Source organism: Equus przewalskii, chromosome 18 (assembly GCF_037783145.1).
Source record: "Equus przewalskii isolate Varuska chromosome 18, EquPr2, whole genome shotgun sequence".
Classification (NCBI taxonomy): Eukaryota; Metazoa; Chordata; class Mammalia; order Perissodactyla; family Equidae; genus Equus; species Equus przewalskii.
Window position 1 is genome coordinate 47,708,203 of NC_091848.1, and position 26,457 is coordinate 47,734,659.

The following is a 26,457-nucleotide window of genomic DNA, read 5'->3' on the forward strand; positions in this document are numbered from 1 at the left end:
AGGTTCTAAGTGCTTGTTCTGAAGTCATAACTTGCCAGAGTTAATAACTAAACGTAGTTGTATGCTGGTAGAATTCTGACCACACTGTCTGGCCTCATGAGCGGGAGAGTAATGGTTACACCAAGTCAGGGCTTACTTAACAGGAGAACATATCTATAATGAACTTTAACAGATATTTTCAGGATTTCATCCTGTTGTTGTGGGTGAACTCTTTTTAAAGTGAGCTAATAACAAAACCAATAATAGTCTCAAAAGGAACCAAGTGGATCAATACAATCTTTCATCAACATAAACTTTTAATTTTATCAATTAAAAATAATAATGCAGAGCTGTGTGACTCAGTTACTGTTAAAAATATATTGATCTTCGGGGCTGGCCCCGTGGCCGAGTGGTTAAGTTCGCGCACTCCGCAGCAGGCGGCCCAGTGTTTCGTTAATTCGAATCCTGGGCGCGGACATGGCACTGCTCATCAGACCACGCTGAGGCAGCGTCCCACATGCCACAACTAGAAGAACCCACAACGAAGAATGCACAACTATGTACCAGGGGGCTTTGGGGAGAAAAAGGAAAAAATAAAATCTTTAAAAAAAAAATATATATATTGATCTTTGAGGAAAAATGACTCGAGACAAGAGAAGGGCTGTGTCCCAGGTAGGGGACAGCTGGGATTTTTCTGGCAAAGGTTGTCATGTTTACCACATGTGAAAAATACGGCTTTGTGCATTCTCACCCGAGCTTGTCTCAGTGCGTGTTCCTGCTCCAGGAACTTTTAATCCTTCTGGTGGACAAGTTCCTCATCACAGAGCCAGGTCCTTTATGTACACCTCCTCTACCCATCTCTATCCTACCCAGATCCTTACAAAAAAAGTTAAAATTATTTCCTTGTTGATTTAAAGCAGTGGTGCCAAGTTAGCTGAACTAAATGAAATTATTCATAAATATTTTGAATTAGACTTTTTTGCCCTCCTATAAGTGATCTGCTTTTAATAACAGTTAATTAAATAAAACATTAGTGTTTATATGAGAGTTGACAAAGTCAATCGTATTCCTTACATTCTGGAAAATGTTACTCCCCATCCCCTTGGAGGAGCCAGATGAGGTGTCAGAAGATGGCATCTGGTAGGCAAGATGTTTTTCTTGGAATGAAAATTGTTCTTAAATGCCAAGATCAGCTTGGACAACCACTATTTCTATTGTTCTTTGGTTTTTTTCTTTCTTTGCCAATCCCTCTTCCATTGGCTGATTTCCTTACCTTCTCTTTCCCCTTGAGGAAAGCTTCTGTCTGTAAACCATGTGAGATTTGCTGTGGGAAATACATTCCTCAGTGAGCAGTTAAATATTCTCTGGGGGTAAAGACAGAGCACAGAAAGGATTATTTGCAAATTCAGAAGAAATTGGTGCCCCTTACATCTCCACCAATCTTCACACGAGGCTAATTGGCAGGCAACCATTTTCTCTACTTTTAACAAGGCAATGTTTACCTTTAAGAGGTTGTATAAACCATACATAGGCTGTCTCCTATAGATATGTTATAAATTAATGGCTAGAATCCTAGGTCAGCTTAAGAAGCATCTAGGACTATACTAATGTTGCAAGTCTGAATTCTGGGTTCTGGAAAAGGGAAATCACAACTTGATGAAGGCAGAATAAGATAGGACCAAACGGAAACCAGAGGATGGAAAGAAGAGGCTCTAACAGGAAGAGGCCAGAGAAGAATATTTTGTTAGACTAAAAACTAAAAGACATCCACACTTTGGTTCTTTCCATTCCCCAAATAATGTAAAGTACTGTTTGTAGCAACAACCACAGAAACCATTTAATATAAATATCTCGCTTTTGACTCATAAAGAGGTTTCCTAACTCATTTTTCATTTTATCATCTTACCAATCCTATAGGGAGGGTAGGACTTGCATTATTCTCACCATTTGACAGATGGGGAAACCAAGGAACAGAACCACAGAATGGTTAAAGGGAGTGGAATGTAGCTGATGGCACAGTTGGGAGCTGTGTTACCTCAAATCCAGTCCAAGCTATTTCCTGGTAAACCACATTGTACTGAAAAAAGAAAGAAACAGAAGAACAGGTAGCTTATGCTACAAAACCAGAAAGTTAGATGTGGAGTTAGTTATGCTTTATTTCCTACGCTATGTTTGTTCTTTGTGAGACGGTGGTTCCTTCAATAGAGTGGTGAAAATATCCAGTATGACTTATTGGATCCTTGTTATTTTATGTGAGACACTGCAAAATTATAATCCTGGATATAGTTACTTGTTTTCTCATCATGTGTATATTTTACAAATGACCCACCTAGTTCTTAGTTCTCAAATATTTTCCACAATTAATGAATATATTAGTTAAATAGTAAAGAACAATTAACTGTACGTAATAGTTGGTGTGCCAATTTCTCCACCGACTAATTATGCCCGAAGAATCTGGTCCTGAGCAGGGCTGGGAAATCAAACTTAAGGATACTGAGTAACGTTTTTCTGGGGAGATGCTACTGAGGTGCAGTTTAACATCCCTCATTTCATCACTGCAAAAACCCCAAGGAAATCACGAGACTTTCCAAAGAAGCTATCTGCCGTTTCCCAGATTGTGGTAGCAAACACTGCAGCTCCCAGTTTTCCCACCCATTCAGCACTCAACAATGGGGCGACATGCATCCGGCAGGGATGCAGGTCCATGAAATTATGTCACTTTCTGTCCTAGAAAATTGAGAGCAAAATCAGATCCCCTAAAATATATTCTTATTAAGTAAAGGAAAGAGAATTCAGTTTACTTAATCCAACAAAATGCCAAAGATTGATGTTTATCTCCAGGTGGTCTGTGAAGGGATGTAAGACTTATAGAAAATAAAATGTTAAAAAATAGAAAGTTGTAAAGGTTTGTTTCCTGTCAATACCTTTAACCACTCTCATGATTCATTTCCTCCGTGCTCAGTTAACCTACCCAGAGATGGTGACATGGTAATACCAGGAACAATCGGGGGTTCCATTATGTTACAAAGGCATCTGGCTCACTGAAGAATTCTCTTGTCAACTTAATAAAAATGTTAAAAAGATTTAACTCCTGTGGATTCTCTGAATTCAGATTTTATTGAATGATACAAATTTCAAATATTCTCCACCAAGATTGTGTTCCAAGATTTCATTTAGGAATACGGTTCTTGTCCTGAACCTCCTCCCAGTCTTTCTAAAATTGAAAAGCAGCAGAAGAAACTAGTTCAAATTCACGTCAAACATCTTATGAAACATCAAGCATATATGGTTTGCTGAGCAAGCAGAGCTGTGTTTATTTGGAAACTTCCAAATGAGTAAGAAAAACATGTTAGATTTGAAAAAAAAAAGAACGAAGTAAATATGCACAAGAGTGTATGTGCGCATGTATATAAGCACACACATAGATACACACACATAGACACACACACACACATATGTTCCTCTGCTGAGAAATAAAAATCATTGACTCACTCACTGTGTGCTTTTTTCATCCATAAGACAAGCTAAACAACTGGTTTCTCCAACGTATTATTCTAAGTACACATGGAATAAGTGAGTAATAGCAGAAAGAGTCGTGTAGTAAGTGCCCCAAAGTAATTGGACGGTTCTGTAGGAGTGCAGAGAAGGGTGAAATCTGGGGATAACTTAGACAACAGAGTCATATTTTGTGAACAGGGAAGAAGTGGGCCTGGATTCTACAGTCTGTGGTGGAAAGTAGTCGGGATTCACAAAGGTGGATAGAAGGACTGAGTCCACAGGCCTAGGTGTGAATTGGGGATGTTGTCCTGGAAGCAGAGGGAAGCCAGTGCTCCCTCAGCTGAAGCGTGATGAGGTTGATGATTCACGAAAAATGAATCCAAATCTGCCTGCAAGACTGATCATTTCAGGTGAAATACTGAAATGGTGACCATTTGTAAATGAGCCCATAGTTTGCCTAAGTTCAAACACAACCTTTTCCATAAGGCTTTTCATAGAATCATTTTGAAAACGTTTAGCTTTTTAGTCTAGAAAGAGAAAGCTTAAGAAAAAGTCTCCCTATTTATTTACCAACTCTCTTCCTTTTTATTTGGAGTCTTCTCTCCACTCCCCCTCTTTTTATTTCATTTAAAATGTACCTTTCAGCGTCTACATGTTTTCTACTCTCCCATTTCTATCTTTTCTCCTATAACTCAAGATTTTCTATTCCACAAACACCTTCTTTAAAATGTTCCTGTCTCCTCTTGGTAGATTTTGCTTCCTAAATTTCAATATATATATATAATAAATTTATAGTATGTATGTACATACATATTTTTTGCTCAAGTTATGATTATCCCTTTATTTCACTCCAACTGAGAGTAGAAGCCAATAGCATTTTTTTTCAACTCTAGCTATATAATATAATAAAAAGCAACCCCAAACCTGTTTCCCAATTTGCCATATTTCTTTGAATTGGGGGGTTTGCTTTCACTTACTCTTCTCTTTTCTGCGAGTTCTTTGGCTTTCTACTGACTGTATTTACAACATCCACATTTTCCAATCCAAAAATCGAGATTCACGGACCAAGTATGTGAAACCACAGATGTCCTTGAGGCATGTGGTTTTTCTGCCCATATTTCACCCTTTCTCCCCATAAATCTCTTTCTTTGCCTGAGAGGCCAGATGATCTAGTCGTCTGGAAACAGAACTAAGACTTGCAGGTGCTTGATTTACTGTTTCACTCATGGTATTTGCCAGGAACATTTTCTTTTGGTGGTGGAGGGGGACGGGCGGAGACAAAGTTTACCTCTGGGTCTGCGTTGCAGAGAAACCCTACAGGCAGGGACACACCCACTTGGAAACAAGGCTTCCCTGGAAGTGGGAGGAGACAGGAACTGCAGGTGCCCTCCTCTGGGGGCCAGAGTCAGCTAACAGCGGTCCAAGTGCGCAGGAGCACTCACCCTGCACCCGAGCCGAGCCGTCGGAGACGAGTCCAGAGGCTGGCTTGCCTGTGAGTACCCACTTGCAGCTGCGGAGGGTTTCCCAACTTTGGGGTTGCAAAGCTTGACCAGTAAGGCTCTCAATCGCTTGAGAAATGGTCCGCGAAAGGAGAGAGAAGTTGGGCTGTTTTAAAAATGTCATATTATTTTCCGTTGATTTATTTATCCTTAAAATGGAGCAAATAAGCCACACATCTGGAGTAAGCTGCTGTCAGGAAGGTCTTATCAGTTGTTGGCTTTGCAGGTGACGGTGCCAGGGAAGGTGGAGTGTGGTGAGCTGCTTGCCGGGCACGACCGCTGACACCAAATCTGTAGACGTGCACCACCTCTTTCTCCTCCACGCAAGCCAGCCCCTCCTGCTGAAAGCTGTTAAGCCTGCCGTTTGGATTTCTTAGAATCCCAGCTCCCCAGGGACCTTTCTAGGGACAAACTGACCTCACACTGAAATCCTGGCAGGTTTTGTAGCTTCTGGATTGCTTGTTGCAACAGTTCTTAGGAAGTGCGATTCGCTCCTACATCTGCATCTGTCCATGCTTGCTCCTACCTACGCCCAGGAAGAGCCGGTGAGGCCCAGCTTCTGGGGATCCTGCACAGCCCAACCCTGAGGCTGCTCTCCTTGCCTCCAAACACACTGTATAGGTATCTGGGAGCACAGACACCGTGGAAGCCGCCAGGAGGAGACTCAAGAGAAGACCTGCAGTTTTCAGTATTCAAAAGCACCCGTGGTGGTGGTTGATGCTGAGAACACCTGGTTCACTGTAGAGCTTTGTAACTGCTGGACTAATCGTTTTGTTTCTCCGGCCCAGCCAAGGAGGGATCAGTACCTATCCTGGGCTTGGAGGGAATGTACACGAGAGCCTCAGAGGTTGTTTGGCTTGGCTCTGACTCACCCTGACTCTGCAGTGAAGCAGAAAGGAGGAAACATCACACCACCCAGGTGTGGCCGGCCTTCGACCATTATTGCAAATCCCCAAGAGTTCCCACAAGCTCTCATTTAACCTTAGTTGTGGTTACACTAAGACTTTGGGCTCAGGAAAGCTGTAGAAGAGGAGACAGGATGAGGCGGGAAGAGGAGGAAGAGGAGGAGACCAGGATGAAGGCAAAAGGGGACTTAGAGATGAAGGAGGAGCAGGATGGCGGCGATTCGGGAGAACCCGTGGGCCCTTTTGCAAGTGCCCCGCCCACCCCAATGCCCCACAACAAGGGGACCCGGTTTTCTGAGGCATGGGAGTATTTCCACCTGGCCCCTGCTCGTGCTGGCCACCACCCCAACCAATATGCTACCTGCCGCCTATGTGGCAGGCTGGTGAGCCGTGGCCCTGGGGTCAACGTGGGCACCACAGCCCTGTGGAAGCACCTGAAAAGCATGCACAGAGAGGAGCTGGAGAAGAGTGGCCATGGCCAGACAGGGCAGCGCCAGGACCCAAAGCCACAAGGGCCTCAGCTCCCCATGGGCATTGAGGGAGACTGGGCCAGGTTCCTGGAGCAGGTGGGGGCCCTGGCTTTATGGGCCAGCCAAAGAGAAAAGGAGGTACTTAGGAGGGAGAGGGCCGTGGAATGGCGGGAGAGGGCCGTGGAAAGGAGAGAGCGAGCCCTGGAGGAGGTGGAAAGGGCCATCCTGGAGATGAAGTGGAAGGTGAAGGCTGAGAAGGAGGCCAGCCAGAGGGAGAAAGACCTGCCAACAGCAGCGCATCCCTTTCATTTTGTTTAAATCGGGCTTTGGGGCATCTATTCTGAAAACACTCACTTTAGACTCATAGCAAGCAGCTTAAGCACAAAGCAAAGTAGTTTAGTGTTTTGTTTTGGTGTTTTTTAAGAGAAAGAGCTCATAGGATGGGTTAATTTCAGCAGTCTGAGTTGACTAAATGCTTTTCAACAGGGTTCTTAGAGCTGTACTGACCCTTGGCCCCAACTTCAAAATGTACTAGTTAAAGATAAACGTGTTGTTGCCACCAGGGGTCCGTGAGTTGTTTTGTGGAGGAATGTACCAGTCTGTCAGCACTGATGAGTGAAGATAACCGAATTTCTGCCTAGCGCTTAGTTTTGGTGGAGCTGAAGGTTTTGACGGTTGAGGCTGGTCGGGCAGCTGGAATGTGCCTACGTGACCAGCTCACTCTGAGATCCTACCACGAGCAGAACCTAGGCATCTTTGGACCGAGGTGTTTGCACTTATACGGGTGGTGATTCGAGAACTGGATTCAAAGCTTGTCCTTTGGGCCCAGCAGTGGAAGGACAAAGAAGCTTGAGCCTGAGCTCTCCAGACCCTTCCAATGCATATCTTTCTCCTGTTGTTGCAGTGTTGTACCACCCGCTTGTATTAAAGCTGTGTCATCGATACAACCTGCCTGAATCCCGTAAGTCTTTTCATCACTCTAACACTTACATAATTAATGTGTAATTATCACAGAGAGATAAAAGACTTTTCAACTCACTTGAATTGAACCTTAAGAATAGAGGATATAAAAATCGATTCATAAATATTTAAAAATATGATAACATTTCATATTAAAGTTTGTTGAAGGAGAAGCAGTTAGTGAGGAAGAGATGAAAGAAACTCAGAAAGAAAAAGAAAAAAGTGGAGAGATGGGGTAAATGAGGAGGAATAAAGAACAGAGGCAGAAAAGTGAAAAAAAGAAAAAGGGATAGAGACGAAATATGAAGATAGGAGAAGAGAGACAGCTGCCCAGAAAAAAACTCACCATGGAAAGATAAAGGAGACCAGGACATATGGGAGCCTGAAGGGCAGAGACCCAGATCTTGAGGCCAGTTTTATTGAGTTAAATGCTTTGTTTTGTCCCCACAGACCACTGCTCATTCATTTGACCTGCAGGTTTTAGATTTTATTCCAGCCTCTGAAATGCTAACTGCGTGCCAATCCATTGTTCTCCGATTTTTTAAAAACTGTTCATCTTTAAACATTCATAGATGCTTTGAAAAAAGGGAGTCTAATAATCCGTAGGGAGAGAAAAATTCCCTGGGCAGCTGAGCATATGCCTAAAATGTTAACTCAGGAATAAAATAAAATCAAAGTGAAAACTACTCTGGCCTTTGCACTGGAGCTGGCTTGTTTTGGATGATTCCTCTAGAACCTGCAGTCTTTTTTCAATTGAGTTGGGAGTGGGGAAGGGGGATGGTGAGAGCTGGGGAAGACAAGAGGAGGTGAAGACAGCATCTTACCACCTTGCAGATAGCCCGAGTACTTTATGAGCACTAGCTCCCTGAACGTGGACAAGATCCTGACATAATCGGGGCTTCCTGCCTCATTCAGTCCTCGCCTATATGGCTCCCTCTTACTGCTTCTTAGACTCCTCAGCATCTCTAATAGCCAGATCAGTCTTTCCTGGGAGCTGTTTGTGGAACAAACACAAGTCCAAACTACAGGCTTGTGAAAAACCCAGGTTGTACTGCAGTCCTGTAATCCCTTTTTTTCTAGAAATCTGTCTGATGTTAAAGATTTCAGTTCCCATGTGGTTTCACCACAGGAGGGTGGTGCCCCTTTTAGGGTCCTCTCCGTCCTGCTAAAATCTGATGTGTGTTTTTAGATTATGGTGCCTGTTTTACATGGTTCTTATTATTTTAGCCTCTCTTCCTTTTTAGGCATTTTAACCTTGACTGCTTTTATTTCCTATGTTTCATGTTAGATAGCTTTGTTTTACTTTTGCCCCTAAATTTTGTCAAACATAGTAAAGGTAGAGAGTGACAAGGACAGAAACATGGAGATGATGGACTTAAAGCACAAAACACAGGCATAAAGGAAAGACTGAACTGTTGAGTAAACTCTGGAATTTCCACGCATCTCTCTTGTGCTTTCTTTTGGTGCATCACCAGAGTGAGGCATGGAGGGCCATGGGCTGTGGGCTGAAGGGCTCTTTGGCCCAGCACCTTTTGCTGTACTGCAAAAATCCGCTACATGAAGGGCCCTGAGGTTAAGGCTAACCTAAAGACTGACTTTCCTTCTCAGCCGCATGCTGTGGTCGAGCCCTGGTGAAGCCTTGCCCTCAGGAACACACAAGAACACCGCATCCACAGGTGTGGCACTCTCCTTGGACATCCCTGGCTTGTCTAAGCCTGAGAGGCATCATTGTTTGAATAATTTGGGTAATTTTCTATTTTACTGGAAAACTAAATTAATCATAAACTTTATAACTTTAACTAGTAATTCTGGAAAACATAACTCACAACTGACCAAATCCCTATTGTTCTAACACCAAGGGCTGCTGGTGTAGAAAATATGTAGCACATAGTAGGCATCCGATAGGTGCATGTTGACTTAGTTAATTTCTAAGGAGTGAAGAGAGAGGGGTAGGAAATTACCATTACCCAACACTTGTGGTTGCCAGATGGTAGACACTTTGCACACATTCTCTCATTTGATCCTTATATCACCTTTGTGAGGTTGGGATCATTACCCCTGTTCACTGATGAGGAAGCTGGGGAACTGACCTCCCAGGGACCAGAGTTCATAAGTCATGGAGGAGGATGCAGACCCAGGTCTATCAGATTCCACAATCTGCTTTTTCATTATCCCACACTGCCTCCTAGAATCAATCATGTAGTAGATTTATGCATATACATGCAGAGGAAGGAATGGGTGAAAGAGAGTGGGTGAATGATAAATAGCAGGAAGAAAGAAATATTCCTGAGACATCTGCTACGTGCCATCTATGTGTTACTGTGCGTAAACTTAATTCACCTAAGAATCCTGTGGAATATTTATTATGATCCCGGTTTAAGAGATGAGCTAGGTGAGACTCACAGAGGTTAACTACTTGATGAAGTTCTGTAGCTAGTGAGTGGTCAAATTAGGATGTGACGTTAATTTTATCTGTCCCTAAACCATGATCTCCTTTCATGATACCATCCTGCTTGGATGTGAGGATGCTGAATTCTCGTCGCAGCTTTGCCCTTTATTAGTGACTCAGCCAGTGGTTCAAATTCTTCAGGTCCCAGTTTTTCACTTGTAAACTGGCAGATGGCCTAGCTATTTCAGAGGTTTGTTGGGAGCGTCACATGACAAAAGCATGTGAAAGGGCTTTGAAGAGTTAATGAGTTATTAAAAGTACAATGGGGATTATGAGAATATGAAAGTGAGGAATTACTAATGTTTGGCAAGATGTTAAAAGACCCATAGGCAAGTTGTGTCCTGTAGCTGGTTATGTGGAATTGGTGAGAGAATATTCACTAATTCTCCAGGAAGGAAGGTTCTCTGGTTTTCCCAGCCAGCACCTAGGCAAGCATGGGTACAGAAGAGGGAATTTCAAAACATGTAAGAAAAAGTCCTCTTTTTTAAAAACTGGAGTTCTTGGATCTGATCTTGTGGTTCCATATCTGGATTGAGTCCATATTACCTGTAAACTCTGGCACCGAGAACCCACGAGAAATCCTTGTAAGAATCAAAAACGTCTACCAAACATTGTACCTGTAGATTATTTGTCTTATTTGAACTATTGAAATGAAGTCCACCAATAAAATTAGAAATTAATTGTGGCAGAACAAAAAATTTAAAATCTTTTTCTATATACTCAGGACTACAACAGCAATTATCTAAGAGGCTAATACATAAAATCAACAAAAGACACAAATGCTTGGATAATGCATGCATACACTCATCTAAAACCATCCCACAGAGTCTGAACTATGATTTGTATGCAGCTGTCAAGTTAAATGACTGATATTCAGCGAGAGCAGAAATCACAAGTTATTTAATGTTCTTGGGGCTAGAAGAAACCAGACTATGGGTATAATTTTCTGTCATTCCATGTAAGAGGGAAATGTTTGAGAATTAATAAGAATATTTATTTCACTTGGGTTTTGAAAAGCTTGAATGAAGTCGTAATGCCACGATAATGCCAGCTGCTTAATATGCATAATAGTCCCAACAACAATAATGTCTATTGAGCACTTCCTATATGCCATGCAAAACTAAGAACTTTTCATACATTATTTCATTTAATTATTAAAAACAACAAAAACGTGCAGATGCTCTTCTTATCCCCTTCATATAGATGGGGAAACTGACTACAAAGACATGAAGTAATTTGCCCAAGGTCACAGCCGGCAAGAGGAGGAGCTGGCAAATGAGCCCTGATCCCAATGGCAATGACTAGAGGCTGGGAAGACCTACAAGAAATTGAAGTCAGAGGGCCCTGCTCACTTTTCCTTTTCTCTTTACTGCCTAGGACGTAGCCAGGGCTCTGAAGGCATACAGAAGGCCACATTTCCTCTCATTACTTCAAAATAAAAACAACGGGAATGCTGGTACAGAAAATGGATTAGAACAAATTAAATGTCAGCTCAGCAAAAACCTTATTTTTACACCAGGATTCACACTGCTTTCTGCCCTGCTTTTCCTTCACTATCTACTTCAGTTTTTATTAGAGAGAAATTTAAACTATTGAGACAAATTTTTCCAGGAAATTTAAGAACTAAGTATCACAAATCCAGTGTTCTGAAAACCCGAAGTCGAAAAGTAAGGATTCCCATTTGGTTTCTAGAATCAGTTCAGCTTCCCTTCATCTCCACTAGAAATTAATTGGCTGAGGGCCAAGGAAGCAGGACCTTGGAGAAAACATTCTGGACAATGATGCAACCCGACATACCTTGGCATATTGTATCGTAGATTTTCAAAGGCTTTAACGTGACTCACCTTTCCCAAGACATCCATGGAGTTATTTTCCACAATCACGGGGGTTTCTGGCTTAGCTTAAAGGCAAATAAAACACAGTTAGTGGCACTGAATGCCATCTTACCTGGCTACGTGTGTGTGTGTGTGTGTGTGTGTGTGTGTGTGTGTGTGTGAAAGATTCAAAGTTCATCAAATATTTATTAAACACCTACTGTGTGCCCAGCAGCACACTAGATGCGTAGGAAACAAAGGTAGACAGATCATACTCATTGTCCTCAAGAAATTTACATTTTCATGGAAAATACAGACACGTTAACTAGAAATTAGAACACACTGAGATAAGTACAGTAATTGAGGACGTGTAGGATTTAAACTTCTAAAAGAAAATTCTATCCTGACGTTGGAGGGAAAGAGGAGGCTTTTGGAAGATGTAACATCTAACTGATACTTGAATGGTGATTATCAGTGAGTCAAGTGAAATAGGGAATGTGGAGGAGGGGAGGGGCGGGTGGTGGGGAGAGAGAAGAGAGTATACTGTGTTCCCAAAGGCCTAGAAATAAGGTATAATTTATAGGCCCCTGAAGGGGACAGGGAAAACACTGGATATTTGTTTGGTAGCTTGGCACTAGAAGCATTCAGGGACTATTTTGGTGACTTTGTTGTCCTGCTAGATTGTAAGTGCCTTGAAGCCAGACTGCTTTATTCATCTCTCCACCTCCAACACTTACAGTGCCCAGCGCAAAGTTGACAGTGAGTACATCATGTTGAACCGAAGTGGCTTCCAATAAGATCTTGAGCATAGCAGACAAAGCCCTCTATGAACCAGCGGGAAAAATACTGCAGCCCCTTTTCACAGGTGCTGTCAGTGCTGCTACATCCACTTGGCCTCTACTTACTGAAGGCCTCTTGCTGGGCATACCTATAACTCTCTCCTAAGGATTTATTGGGTTACGGGAGCAGACTTTGTCCACAAGTAGACCAAAATGGAAGTCCTAGAAAGTTAATGATGATAACATGGGGAGCTGGTGGATAATATCCCAACTTCTTTGCCTTCCTTTGGGATCACTCTGATGTATGTTCTCCCAGAGTTTCCCAGTGGGTGTGAGCTCTAAGCCCACACTGAGAACTGACTTGATAGAGTACATTTTATTATCTTCCTTCCCTTCTGATCTTTCCTTCCTTCCTCTTCTAACGTTTCCTAGGATTACCTCGCAAACAAATTAATTTAACTCAAATCCTTGTCTCAATGGTTTCTTCCAGGAGAACCCAAACCTAGATACAACCCTAAAACACTAAGGACAGGAGGGGTATTTCTGACCTCCTATTAGCAACAAATATCAGTAAAGTGAAGAAAAGAACAATTGCTAAAAGTTGCAGGTTGATAGAGACAGATTCTTTCTGAGACCTGAGACAATCAGGTTTAGTGCTGAGGAGTGGAGGAGAGCAAACTTGTGATGGCAGGTGATACCTGCTAAGGGAAGTAGAGTTAAAGAAGACATGAGACATGCTTCAAATGTTGACAAGGCAATTAGATCAAGTTATGGTGCAAAAGCCCTTAGTCCAATGGGACCCAGTTCGTCTAACTTGGAATTGATATTCCTTTTCACATCCTGGATGGCTGCCTCCATTGATTTGCCAATAGTCAGCCCAGATGAGTCAGTTTCATGTTTGTGCTAAGAGAGTTACACCCCATAAGTGAGCGGATGGTCATAAACGATCAAAGAGATGAGCTCTTCACAGGGCATTGTTCACGCTCCATAAGGAACCTGCTCATCAGGGGCAATTGATTACTTCCTAGCCCATCCCTGAGGAGAGATCAAGAGAGAAGGAGGGAGGGAGGGCAGGAGAAAAAGGGCCAGAGCCAAAGAGAAAGACATAAGGAAAGCTATAAGCAAGAGACTTCAAACTAAATAAATCTTGGTATAATTACTTCCATCTTTGTGAACTGAAAGGTTTGTGATTCCTCCAAAATACTGAATTGTGTGAACTCTAATAATAATGCAATAAGACTTTATGTATAAACAAAGATGTTTCACTTGCCCTGTCATTCAGGGAACCGAGGAAAACTCCTAGCAGCCCATGCCCTTAGGTTTTGTCAAGTGATTTTTCTCTTTGTTTACCTCATTTTGAGAAACAATTAATTGGTCATCCACATCACTGCTTTCCTTTTTGCCTTGATTTAAAAATGATGTTTTAAAAACCACAGTTCTTGGTCACAAAGATGAAAAAATATCCAAAGCCAGAGGTTGCTGCTTATTAATATTTCCTTGCATGACTGAGAAAAATAGAATTTTCACATTTTCCCCCCAAATTTGCACCCTGCAGAGTCTCCGCAATTTGAGTGAGGCCACAGTGGCTAGTTCAGCTCAGTTGTGCACTCCTGTGAACAGAGGGTCAGAGGGCCATCCTGCCGGCTCGTTTGCTGGAGGAGCTGGACAGTCTCTCCTCCCAAGGTGGCCTTGAGGGGAGGGTGGGGAGACTCCTGCAGAGTTTCTTTGGAGCTGTGTTTATCACCTTACTTTTCGCACACTTGCCTCATTCTGTCTGGTTCCAGAAAGCACCTAAGACAATTAGACAGCTAAGCAATTATACTTTGGCAGTCATAATTAAAGAGATTTGTAATATTCTTTCAGAAACATTAAAGTTGCACGTAAGGTGATGGTCATGGGAAATTGACCCATCCATGGCTTTCTTTGTGATTTTATTTTATTAACCGAGTCGTCATTCTTTAACTTCCGACCCTCAACGTGAATGGCAAGTATCAGGGCAAACAGGACTCCAGAATAGCTACCCTTGCTTGGCTGCTCTCCAGCTCACAGGGCACTTCCTCTCCAGGGGAGAGCAAGGCAGGAGAAATTGCCAGCAGGATGGCAGGGAGTTCAGGGAACAAAAACTCTTACCGAAAACCTTGACCGTGATGGTGCTCATGAAGATTTTGCCAGGCCTGACCATAACGTGGCAGGAGAACTTCCGGCGGTCGTCGTGGATTTGGACTGGAGAGAGGCGGAGTCCATGGTCTGTACCTAGCCTGACTCTGTCTTTAAATAACGTGGAATTGCTGATGGGGCGATCTTGGGTGATAAGTGTTTCCTGTGTTCCGTTATGCTCCTGGTGAGAGAAATAGTTACTAGCTACTGAGCACTCAACTATCCCACATGTTACAGGACTAGGTGTTCCACGTGCGTTAATTCATTCGTCTTGTAAATATAGAAATGATGAATGAAGAATTGAAATTAAGAGATACTTAAAATGTCACTAGAGCAAGTATCATTGCACTTGACTTTCAATTAAAAACTCATGTCACCCTCTTCTAACATGAACGAAACTTGCTGCTTTTCTGACTAGAACTTCCCCTTCCTAAACTTCCATGAGCTGCCTATCTGGGACGGGACTTCGGGGGACGCAGCACTGGGGACTAATGGCAGATCAGCATTCTCATTTCAAGTTCTGAAATCTTACTGCTAATATGTGTTGAGGAGGCTGTATCAGCTGTACTGTTAAACCTTCACCTGAATTGAATGATTATGGTTGTCCTCTCTTCCCAGCATTCCTTTAGAAAAGGTCTTGTTTTAGCTCAGAGTCAGGAGTAGGCGAGGTAAAGAAGCTCCCAGGATGTAAAATTTAAGGAGGCCCTCACTCTCAGGGTCTTGTAAGTGGAGGGTCGGCAGCTGAGAGTGAATTTTGCACCCTAGGCAATTTCCAATCTCAGTTTCCAAGATCAGCATTTACTTGGCTCCTCTAGTCCATACAAGTGACCCAGTGTTGGTCCATGTCAGTAAATGTGCTGACTAAGGGCCTAGAGAGGAGGAGCCTCTTGAGGGCACAAGGGTGGAGGAAGGGTTATGTCTTTCAGTATAACTCAGTATTCTCAGCTGGGTTGCTTTGAAAACGTTCTGAGGCACAAACTTCTTCTTTGGAGCTTCTAACTCAATTGTTCTGGGGTGAGACTCAAGTAGGGGCATTCTTTTAACAGGTCCTCAGGGGAGCCAGGGCTGAGCCCCACTGGTCTAACTCTAAACGACAGATGAACCATTACGTGCAGGGGTCAGGGCAAATGGAGGGGACTGAAAAGGAGAAGATGAACAGAAATGCATTCAATGAGGAAGAAGTCGTGAAATAATGAAGACGAGATCTGTGATTTGGAACCTCTGGTTTTAACAGAGAGACAGATTCAGAGTAGAAGAAATGGAAGGCAGGCGAGGGAGAGAATTCAAGCATGAACTGGGGTCAGAAACAGTGGAAACACGAAGGCCGACTTCTCAAATAGTTTATATAGATATTTCCAGAATTTACTTAGTAGAAGCTCTTATGTATGACACAATTCTGTAGACGAATATGGGTAGGACGATAGCAGCTTTCCATGCAGCTTACAGGTAGCACTGCCTGAGGACACCCATCCCCTGCTTAAGATTCACTCCAGCAGCAACGCACAGAACTTGATACTCACAGAAAGGAGGACTTAAGAGTGTGTGCTGCTGTCCTCCTAATGAGGAAGGGTACAGGGAATTAGAGGGGAGAGCTTATATTCTGGGGACAGTTACCCCAAAAGGAGCCCTAAGTATTGGGTTGTGACAGCAAAAAAAAAATAGAAGGCATTTCACTCAGCATCTGCTGATGTAGAAGCCAATAATTAAGGATGCAAGCTCCCCCTGCAGGTCCTTCAGTAAACAGGCTAAGTTTTAAAGCTCTCGCTATGCACAGGGACTGATTTTGTGAGAATTTTGGAGTTCAAATGCTTCTTGGTCATTTAATCAATGACTCGCCATTTGGAACATTTCTATCTATCACTTTGTTGTGGGAAGAAGGGCAGTCAGAGGCTAAGGTTGGAGACTGCTGACCAAAACTGCTTTTTCCATGATTGCGTAGCTGAGTGTGACTGGCCACGGTGGTTTAATTGATGGAGGAAAGGTATACCATAAAAACCAACAAAAAACCAATTTATGCAAACTTTTTTTTTTTCTGAGCAATTGACTCTTCTAGAAGAGGGATTTATTCCTTCGTTGGGAAAGATGGACTCAGTTGCAAAGTGTGTCCTGTAATCTACGACATCAGGAGATCATGAGAGCTTCTAGAGTCCCCATTTATAAAGGGGCTGAGGCAAGAACCTGTATGTGAGTGGCTGCCTACGGAACAAATGGGAGAAGGAGAGGTGGAAAAAACCAGTGCAGGCAAACAATGAAATGTCCAGAGCTGGGAGAGGGAGAAAGAATGTTAATATTGTGCTATGACAACTACTAAAATTTTACATTCGTACTAGCTTAAATTAATTTAGCACCTACTATGTCTTAGGCACTGTGCAAATTTCTTTCAAGTCTTCTTTACTCCTTATGACAATCTGGAATGAACTGAGGTTAAATAGCTTGCTCAAAGGTCACACAAAGTAAGAAGGTATGTAAGTCACAGCACCAAATAGCAGGGATGCGCAGGACCAGGGATCAAGAGGGACACCAGGCTTCAGAGACAACACTTACCAATAAAAACCAAACCATCATAAGACAAATAAAAAAACTTCCTGGAGTATCTGAAATGAAAAATAGAAAAGAAATTCCAGGAAGCCAGAGGGCTTTCTATAAGTTGTAGATTACAGAGGTGTGGGCAACATGCTGATTGAAAGGGCCCTTGGTGACAGGGGTCCCACAGCGTCCTTCAGCTGCTACTTGATAATGATGATTTCAGATAACCTGGTCTGCAGGAAAGAGACTGGTAGGGGGTCTTATACAGAGTCTTTATTCTTGCCTGTTTTTCTTGCTCTTCAAAGCAAAAGTTTCTAAAACTTCGTGGGATTCTCAATTTGATGGGCCCTCATGATCTAATGGGGAATGTAGATTGCCAGCTAACCTACATGATAAACCTACACTGACAGTCAATAGATGTCCACTTAGTGCAAACACTCTGTCCTCCAGCTTCAGGGATGATCAACGTAGGTGTTCATGCTCTGCCTGACTAAACTGAAGGATTATGGAGCGTCAGAAAGCTAAACCCTTAGAAATTAATTTTTAATACATACTGGGTACAGGTTACCGTGCTAAGTTATTTGGTTGCGTTACCATATTCACACCTCACAACAACACCATGAGGTCATACTATAATGATCCCCTTTTACAGAGGAGGGAACTAAAACTTAGGTTAGGCAACATATCCAAGGTCACATGGAATTCTGAGACAAAAGGAAAAATGTGTGGCCCTATATGCACTTATCAAAAAATCCTCCTATATTTTGGCCAAGCAGAAAAAGTTAATAAAAATTCCAAATAAAAATTTTTTAAAAAGAACTTCATAAAGCTGTACATGGCTCCATCTGTTCTGCTTTGTCCACTCCCCTACATGTGCCCAGGGGGTCACAATGCCGTGAAGGCCAAGGAAACACAGGCTGATTGGAAAATACCATTCCTTGAACAGCATAGCAAGGTCTCAAACAAACTACAACCTGACTTTATTTAGAATTTTGATATTTTGTTCACCATGGATTTTCTCTAAATGATGATTTTTAAAAAATATTTTATTAAAATTTGTATCTTGATTACCGATTTTTTTTGGCGCTTCCTTAAATTTTGCACCCAAGGTGAGGGCCTTACTGACCTCACCCTAATCCTACCTCTTAGGTCACAGACATAGTAAGTGGTAGTTAGCACTTGAAAACAACAATTTCCCTCCAAAAGTCATGCTGTTGATGACTTTGCTGTCTACAGCCTTACAAAACTAGTGGAACGAACAGTCCTTGTCTTTTCTGCTTATAGTCTATTTGAGGAGAACAAATTCACAAGAAAAACAAATACAAAATCAGGACCCATACAAGAGAAATAAATGCATAATTAAGTCATGTACAGGATTTGCATAAAATAATCAGCATGATGAGGGATGGGTGGGGTCATATTGAATAATGGAACACTGCTCCTATATGTCCCTTTATCACCTGTCAAATCCTAAAGTAACTTTCAGAGGCTTTCCTAGTTTTGTACTGGAATCAGAATTTTCCATCCAGGAAAGGGACCTTGGTACTATTTGATTTAATGGCATTATCTCATCTCTGGGCTGGCCCTAGCTCCATATCAGGGCTGGCTGTGTTGACCACAGCACATGGCAGGTGTTGAGTGTATAGAGCTCATTCAATAAATTCTGCTAACTATATTGATTGCTACTTCTTTATCTCCAAACTGCTTTCTATCTTCACATTTCCTCCACTTAGTCCCTATCCAGTCAGTGCTGTCAAAGCAGGCTGCTTGCAAAACTCCCCACGTTCACTTTGCAGAGCACCAGACGATATTTTTCCAATCATTGCAATTGGTTGTCAACACTTTGTAGCTTGGCCAGCACTTCATTTTTGATTATGGTGAAGACAATTAGGGTCAGTTGCCATCAGGGAGAAGGTGACAGTTTTACATTCTGCTAGCTAGTCTTCCCATAGGCATGGGAAACCAACATTGTTTATAGTACCATTTTGCAGTTTGTTTAAATATAAAACATCACAAATATTAAAGAAGAGTATGTTGAAAAGATACATTTATAAATAAAAATGTAAAGAAATAGAAGCATCTAGGTTTTAGTTATGTGCCTTTATCACTAATATTGAACTGTTTGAATCTGAAATATTCCTCTCCTTCTTTTCATGACTTTGAAGAGAAAAATCATGGGTTTCTCTTTACCCACCAACTTTGGGAACAAATATTCCCCTGACACCTCCTCCTGCCCCCACTGCCAACTTCTACTCATGGGCTCCAGGATCTTGTTGTAGTCCATGTCTGTCGTTTGCTGGCCAACTGTTCTTTGACTATCCAGCTCAAACATAACCTAAGAACTTTTCCAGGTCCCTCCAGTCAGAATCAAACTATTTTACATCTATGCCGCCATTTTTGACATTTCTGTTACAGTTGTATTTCATGGTAGGAAATATGTCCAATATAGTTTTGTATCCCTGCAGAATATAGCACTCAAAACAGATTAGAATATGTTTATTGGAGGGAAATAAGGATGATAGCGTGGAATGAAAACAGAATATTAGAGTGTATTTAGAAGCTCCTATAACAAGCCTGCAGAATTTCTCTGATGACTGTATGTTTGTCCCCCAGGATCAAATTGGGAAAAATATCGCTTGTCCTTTATCTTCTACATGCCATACACATTCTATGATTTCTTATACATCCCCTCACCATTCACATGGACTCTCAGTGTTCACTGCAGGCTTACCCCTTTGTGTTTATTAGTGACCTCTCATGCTGGATCAACGCTGGATGTACTGTCTCTTTGTGCCTGATGCCGGTCTACCTCAGTGTAGGCACAATCCTGGAATATAACTTCCCCAGATGCAAAAGCTCTGCTCCACGAACGCATTTGACATAGCCTTAGCCTGGGATCAGGTACACACAGCAAATAACGTTTTTTTTTTTTTTTTTTTTTTTTTATGATAAATGAGTATCCCAGTAACAACCTTTCCTAAGAGGGTCATAACTGAATTAATTAGATTTTGTAAAATTCCACATACAAGAAGACCTGACTTTTCCAGGTTGTTTTCCAGGGACCTGGATTAGAATCACTCTAGTCTGTAAAATTGTTTCCAGGGTTTAACGCAACGCTTGAAGGGGGGCATTTTGAAGCTTCCCAGAATGACTGAGTTCACTACAGCAGGTTTCCACTCTCCAGAGCTCATCTTCACCACCGCTACCTTTGAATCTTTTTCTAAAAGCCACATTATGTCATATTTGTAACAACAATTGGCTTAATGTTATGATTCCTTGTGCTAGTTTAACAAGAGACTATAGAACGAAAAAATGGATTGGAGGGGATATTTACGTCCTCTGCAGACCTATAACAGTCATGGCATGAAGCACTGCAGTTTATTCCCCATTTGAGGACATTAAATGATTTCGTTCAGAGTTGCCAATTCCCACAGCCGCCAACAGTGTGGAGCATGGATGTAAATCAGAGGAGCAAATAGATTTTGACGTTTAAAAAAGGAATGCACAGCAGGAATTTAATCAGCACACTTGCCAATATAATGTTCCCTTTGAAGAGAGCTTTCTTTCAAAAAGATTCCACAAGTTGTCCATATCATGATGCATTCCTTACAGTGACAGCATGGCTTGAGGTTCTAAAAGAAGTTTAGGACTCACTCTCTCTCCCTGTGACCTGAGGCGCCCTCTCTGTGTCCCTCATTTATCCTAAATGTCCTGCCAGGATCCAAAGATAATGTCTATATAGCTTTCTTAGTTTCTTTGAAGAAAACTGCTAGATAAAGGATGACTTATTGGTGATCTAGTCACTGGTACTTAGTGAACTGCTGCTCATTAACCAATCAGACCGCCAGCATGGAAGTAGTGACCGTCAATTTAATATGAGGACAATGAATGGGACCGTGGGGGAAGGGAACAAAGAGAGAGATATCCATTCAATTATTTATTAACTATTTATTGAGCACCTCTGTCCTAGGCACTATACTGGCTTCCGGGGTTTCTGAAGTGAGTGATGCAGCTTTTTGCTCTGGAGAAACTCAGAGTCACACAAAAGGCAGGCTGACAGAAGGCTTTACATTTGTTTGGGAAAACAGATTACACCCCCTTGAGATAAGATAAGAATATACAGATCGACTTACTAGCCAGCAAAAATCTCTGTAGTGAAGCTTTTTAAATTTATTATTAAATTTTATTATTATTTATTATTATTTAAGTGTTATCATTCCTATCAATAGTGAATTTGTGATCATTAGGGTGGAAACTTTTTGCCTGCTGGTGGGAAATATTAATAATGTAAGTGAGGCACAGAGAGTGCACATCCATCACTGTGATGTTTGGGTTAGGACGTTTCTGGCATCTTGAGATCATCTCTACTTTTTAACCTTTTTCTAAGAACCACATTGTATCATGTTTGTTATGGAAAATTGACACATACTAATGACAGGCATAGTGTTCAGAAAGCCTTAAGTTTTTGGAAACCAAACCCTATAAGGGGAGAAAAGTGTTTTCTGACAGATGACAAAGAGATATTGTAGATTTTAGAATAGTTTGGGAAAGTTATTTTAAAATAGTTTTTTTCTTTTCATCCTACTGTCTATCCAGAAGGCATCTGGACAGTGAGAACATCAGCAGTGGTTGTACTTTAAGGCCTACCTGCAAGCCGGCTGGTTTGGATTTGGCACATCCCCAGAGAAATTTTTTTAAATGAAGGGTCTAGTTTCCAAAAGAGTCCACAAAAATCTAGATAACTTGTAATGTGAATGATAGGTCACATGAATGCAGTATTTTGCAAACGGTATCAGCTGCTACATTCATGGAGATCTGTGAGTCCTGTAAGAATTTTTCAATTTTGTGTTTGTACTGTGATGGTAATCTAAAAATTAATGTGATCACATTCTGGATCATCTAAATGAACACCCTCTCATGTGATTCTCAAAATTGTGTTTATGGTTATCTTTATAATTGTGGTAGTCTTGCATTATCTGACTTAACAGTATTAAAGTTCTACTACATTGCGTTGCTTAATAGCTGGCTGCCATTTGTCTGGCTTGCCTTGGGGAATTTCTCATAAAAATCCAGATTTTGGGCTCTTTTTTTGGTCATAAAACATGATATCTCTGGGCCTGCAGCTCCCTGTGGCAATAATGGAGCTGAGCAGTGGCTGTTTCTTATACAGATCCCGATCTCTCATGTGTATTTTCTACCTGTATTTCAGAAGCATTAGACGTGCTGTTTCCCGATCTAAAGCAATGTTGTCTATTTCCCAGGATGCAGTAGGAAAGGTGTGGGGAAAAGAGGATCTATCCCTCTGCAGATGTTGTTGGTAAAACATATATTTGTGAGTAGGGACTTCTGCTGGATGTGGCTCCTCTCCAGGGCACCTTCACACTCTTTTCTCTCTATAATCATGGTTTGGTATATAGCTCAAAATAGAAACTAACCTTTAGGAACTAATTTCTAAATTACTGCATTCATAGACCTGGAACCTTGCTGAGTTAGAAGGAATCCTAGCGCCCCCTGCTCCCTCCCCGGCCATTCCCCAACCTTCCACATAATGCCTGCCTCTCATCTAGTATGTTTCCTTCCCTATTATTATTTGTTATTCATTTTCCCTTCATTAATATTTAAAGATCATTGAAGTTATTCACTGAAAAGGGCAACACTTACCACCAACCATGCAAAGGTGAACTCAGACGCGATTTCTGAGGAGATATTTTGAAAGCACGGTATTTCCAGAGTCCGATTTATCTCTATTTCTATTGTATGGTTGCTTCTCCATTCATCCTGTATAACTGTAATAAAACGCAAGGTAGAAAAGACATGGATCTGTGATTGGTATATGAAGCGCTTTTCATCAAGAAACGAGAATAGTTTTAGTATAGAGATTCATCTCTCCTCAGGTACACCTACGAACCCCCGCTAGAGTCCTCATTGTATAAATGGCAAAATGGAGTCGCGGAGAAGCACAGACAGTTGCTTATCACTGAAAAATTACAGGGAAACCACCCTAACAGAATCCAGCTCACAATTTGTCATGTTGCTCTTTAACTCAAAATCGATGCTTTAGTCTTCAAATCATGTTTCTTTGATCATATGGAATATACAACTTTATAACCTAGCATCTAATTGTCTTTTGTAAAATTTTTAATAGACAGCGTTTTTTTTTTTAAAGAAAAGTTTAGGTTCACAGTAAAATTGAGTGCAAAGAGAATTCCCATATACCTCCTGCCCCCATGCGTGTACAACCTCACCCACTATCAGGATCCCAAAGCACAGTTGTACATTTGTTACAATTGATGATGAACCTACGTTGACACATCATTATCACCAATGACAGTTTACATTAGGGTTTGAATTAGGGTTCACTCCTGGTGTTGTATAGTCTATGAGTTTTGACAAATGTGTAACGACAAGTGTCCACCATTATAGTGTCATACAGAATACTTTGATTGCCCTGAAAATCCTCTGTGCTTCACCTATTCATCCCTTCCTCCCACCGAACTCCAGACAACCGCTGATCTTTTTACTGTCTTCCTATCTAATTTTCTTTATAGGCTTATAAACATTCCTCCAAAGAAAGAATGATACAGAAAAACGTATAAGAAAACTCTGAGGGAGCATCATTAATGAATTATTTTCATTTTCAAGGTGATATGAGATAAATATCTGTTTTATAGTCTTTTGGGGGGGAAGTTATATACGTATACATATCCATTTGTGACTAAACTATAATGGCATCAAAGAATAATTCATAAATGAAAACAGCCCTATAATCCTAATATCCTGAAAATCTTATTTTCTTTTTTCTAGAGTGATACAAATTTTGTTCATCTGTGTGTGTTTTCTCATACTTTGCAATCCTATTAACCAACAAATGCTAGCTATGTTTTTACTTAATATTTTGAGTGATTCTTAAACTATTTGTGGTTGAAATTTTTAAAGGCTTTGTGTCCTTCCTTTGTGTCCTTGGAAATCATCATTTCCAAGTATTGAATCACTGTGCTCTTTCAGTTTGGGTTTTCACTTTATTTGTGTATAAACTATTATAATCTCTATAGCAAGGATCCTCCTTACACTAATGGCTTTCTTCTGACTGTTCAGCTACTCAAGATAAATTCCCACAAGTATGATTAGTGGATCATGGGGTATAAACATTCTCATTATTATCAACAGTATATATATTTTTTAAAGTGGACTATTTCTCAGTTTGAGAATATCTAGCCTTTAGAACTTTGCTATCTCTCGATCTCCTATCAACACCAGCTGTCCTTTTTCCTGATAACTCTTTCCTCCCCCCTTCCTTAATTGAAACCAGGCCTTTCTACTAGGGCTCATCTTCCCTGCAGCATTCTCAAACAGTGCTTGTTTATTTTCTTGCACCCTTAATTCCTCAAGATCAGGAGGAGGGATCAGTGCCTTCCTTGTTCTCGTTGCTGCTTCCAAGTATTACTCCAACCCCATAATTAAAAAAAAATCCCAGTCCTTTCTGGTTACAGACATTTCACTGTGTCAGTGCTTCCAAATGACCTTCTCTGTAGACCACCATCAGAATTTTTTGCCGTATTTGCATACCACCAGTACTATTATTTAATTTTATTCTTGAAATTGTTGTAATTGTTTTACTTACATAAATTTATTTTAAACAGAGACTGATCTAGGCGCTAATATTTGTGAGGTCCATCAAATACACTTGATATGTTAGTTAAATTTTAAGGTATGGTACCCAAATACACAAGTGTTAAGTTTTTATAAAGTTTGTCCAGATTCTGAGAAGTTGGCAATATAAGTGGCATAACTTTTTGAATATCCCTGAAACTCTCTATAAAAACTGACAGAGTAACTAGAGTAGCAAAACTACTACTAACAGTAGATAGGCACTATTACAGGATCACTGAGTAACAATATATCCTCATTAATTGGTGGTGGTGGTGGGGGGGGACCCTTATACCACTGTGGTATCAGCAACCGTGCAGAAAGAAACAGAGAAGTCGCCTGGGCTTCTGATGGCTGGTAGACCTGGAGAACTTCTCTTCCAAAACAACAGGTAATCATTGGAAAGATAAGCAGACTAATCTGAGAATAGCAGCAGAAGCAGAGAAAGGAGTCTGCAGGTGCCAGATTACTAGTGCCTTTAAGGGAAACAAGAAAAAGCTTGTCATTGCTGGAGCAGAGGGAACTTTTTAGACGTATCTCATACTGAGAAGAAACTGTGGGGAGTAGAATCCAAACTAAGCATGACAGGTTCAATAGGAGAAAGCAAAGAAGCAATTTAGATAAAACTGAGGGATAGGAGGAAAGGAAGTACATCTCAGAAAGTACAATGGTGTGTTCTTTATCTTGAACGTAACAGACGAGGCACTCTAGAGACACTGAAGACTCTAGAAAAGCCAGCCTGACCCACTCTTTCCTGACAAAAATAAAAGTGCATTTAACTTAAACATGAGCAAAAGAAAAGGAATGGGGTAGAATCACATATAAAGATACAATAGGAAAAAAAGAGAACAGAGAACAAAATAACATCCCTATAACAAGGATGGCATATTAGAAAGACATGACTTCAAAATAAATAAAAACTATATTCTCATAGTTCAAAATGATCTAAAAGAAATAAAGAAAATGTAGCAGCTGTGTAAAATTTTAGAAAGGCTGGTAAATGAGTCAATTGGAGAGAAGAAAACTTACAAAAGATAGGTGACAGAATTCAGGAAAGGGCTGGAAATAATAATTTTTGAAAATCACTTCAGAAATGAAAAGCAAACTGGAACAAAAACATATAAATACAAAAGCTATTGCATTAAAAGAAGAAAAATAGAATGAGGGAAGTTTTAAAATAAGTTAATAAATAATAAATTTTAAATTAAAAAATAGAGTCAAAGAAAGTGATAGGCACAGAAGATAAAAAATGCATATAAATAGAAGACACTGAAGGAAATATAGCAATAGACAGAAAAAACACTAGAGACTACAATTCAAGTAAAATTTCTTAAAATAAAAAGTGACTAGAAAATACGTATTAAAAGATAATACTGTAGTAGGAAAAGAGACTCAGAATGGACAACATTAAGCAAATTCTTATAAAAGTAATGAACAAAGTCAGTGATGGGGAAAGAAAATCAGATGCTTATTAGATTTTTGACAGCAATTCTTCATGCTGGAAAATAATGTAGTAACATATTTAACATACTCAAGGAAAGAAAATGTGAGCTAAGGATTTTATATTCAGTGAAATTAACCTTTTAATCTAAAGACTACATAAAACCTGTTGAGTAGTGTGAGAACTCAGAGAATGTTGCTCCCATGAGCGATTCCTGAGGGTTCTCCAATAGAATACACTTCAGACTGGAAAGGCAATTCCATAAAGGCTGGTGGTGAGTGTTGAATATATATTTACCTTTATCACTAAGAATAATTAGTTGTTATAGGGAAT

General features: G+C 40.8%; 2 protein-coding genes across 6 annotated transcripts in view; one reads left to right on the plus strand and one right to left on the minus strand.

The window, feature by feature from the left end:
• Positions 1-26,457, minus strand: part of CD96 (CD96 molecule) — an 86,910-nt gene that overhangs the window by 41,545 nt on the left and 18,908 nt on the right. For 3 of the 5 annotated variants that reach the window (XM_008530478.2, XM_070582761.1, XM_070582762.1), the window contains exons 3-6: positions 22,698-22,822; positions 14,484-14,691; positions 11,605-11,660; positions 1,253-1,343 (exon numbers count right to left, since the gene is read on the minus strand). In XM_008530478.2, the coding sequence (XP_008528700.2) occupies positions 1,253-1,343; positions 11,605-11,660; positions 14,484-14,691; positions 22,698-22,822 (480 nt within the window). Of the gene's footprint in view, positions 1-1,252; positions 1,344-2,014; positions 2,057-11,604; positions 11,661-14,483; positions 14,692-22,697; positions 22,823-26,457 lie in introns of all 5 variants that reach the window. The other 2 variants (XM_070582758.1, XM_070582759.1) reach the window with 1 other exon arrangement.
• On the plus strand, positions 3,630-7,298 carry ZBED2 (zinc finger BED-type containing 2). Its single transcript, XM_008530446.2, has 2 exons — positions 3,630-4,969; positions 5,203-7,298. The coding sequence occupies exon 2, from the start codon at positions 6,016-6,018 to the stop codon at positions 6,667-6,669; it is 654 nt and encodes a 217-aa protein (XP_008528668.2). The 5' UTR covers positions 3,630-4,969; positions 5,203-6,015; the 3' UTR covers positions 6,670-7,298.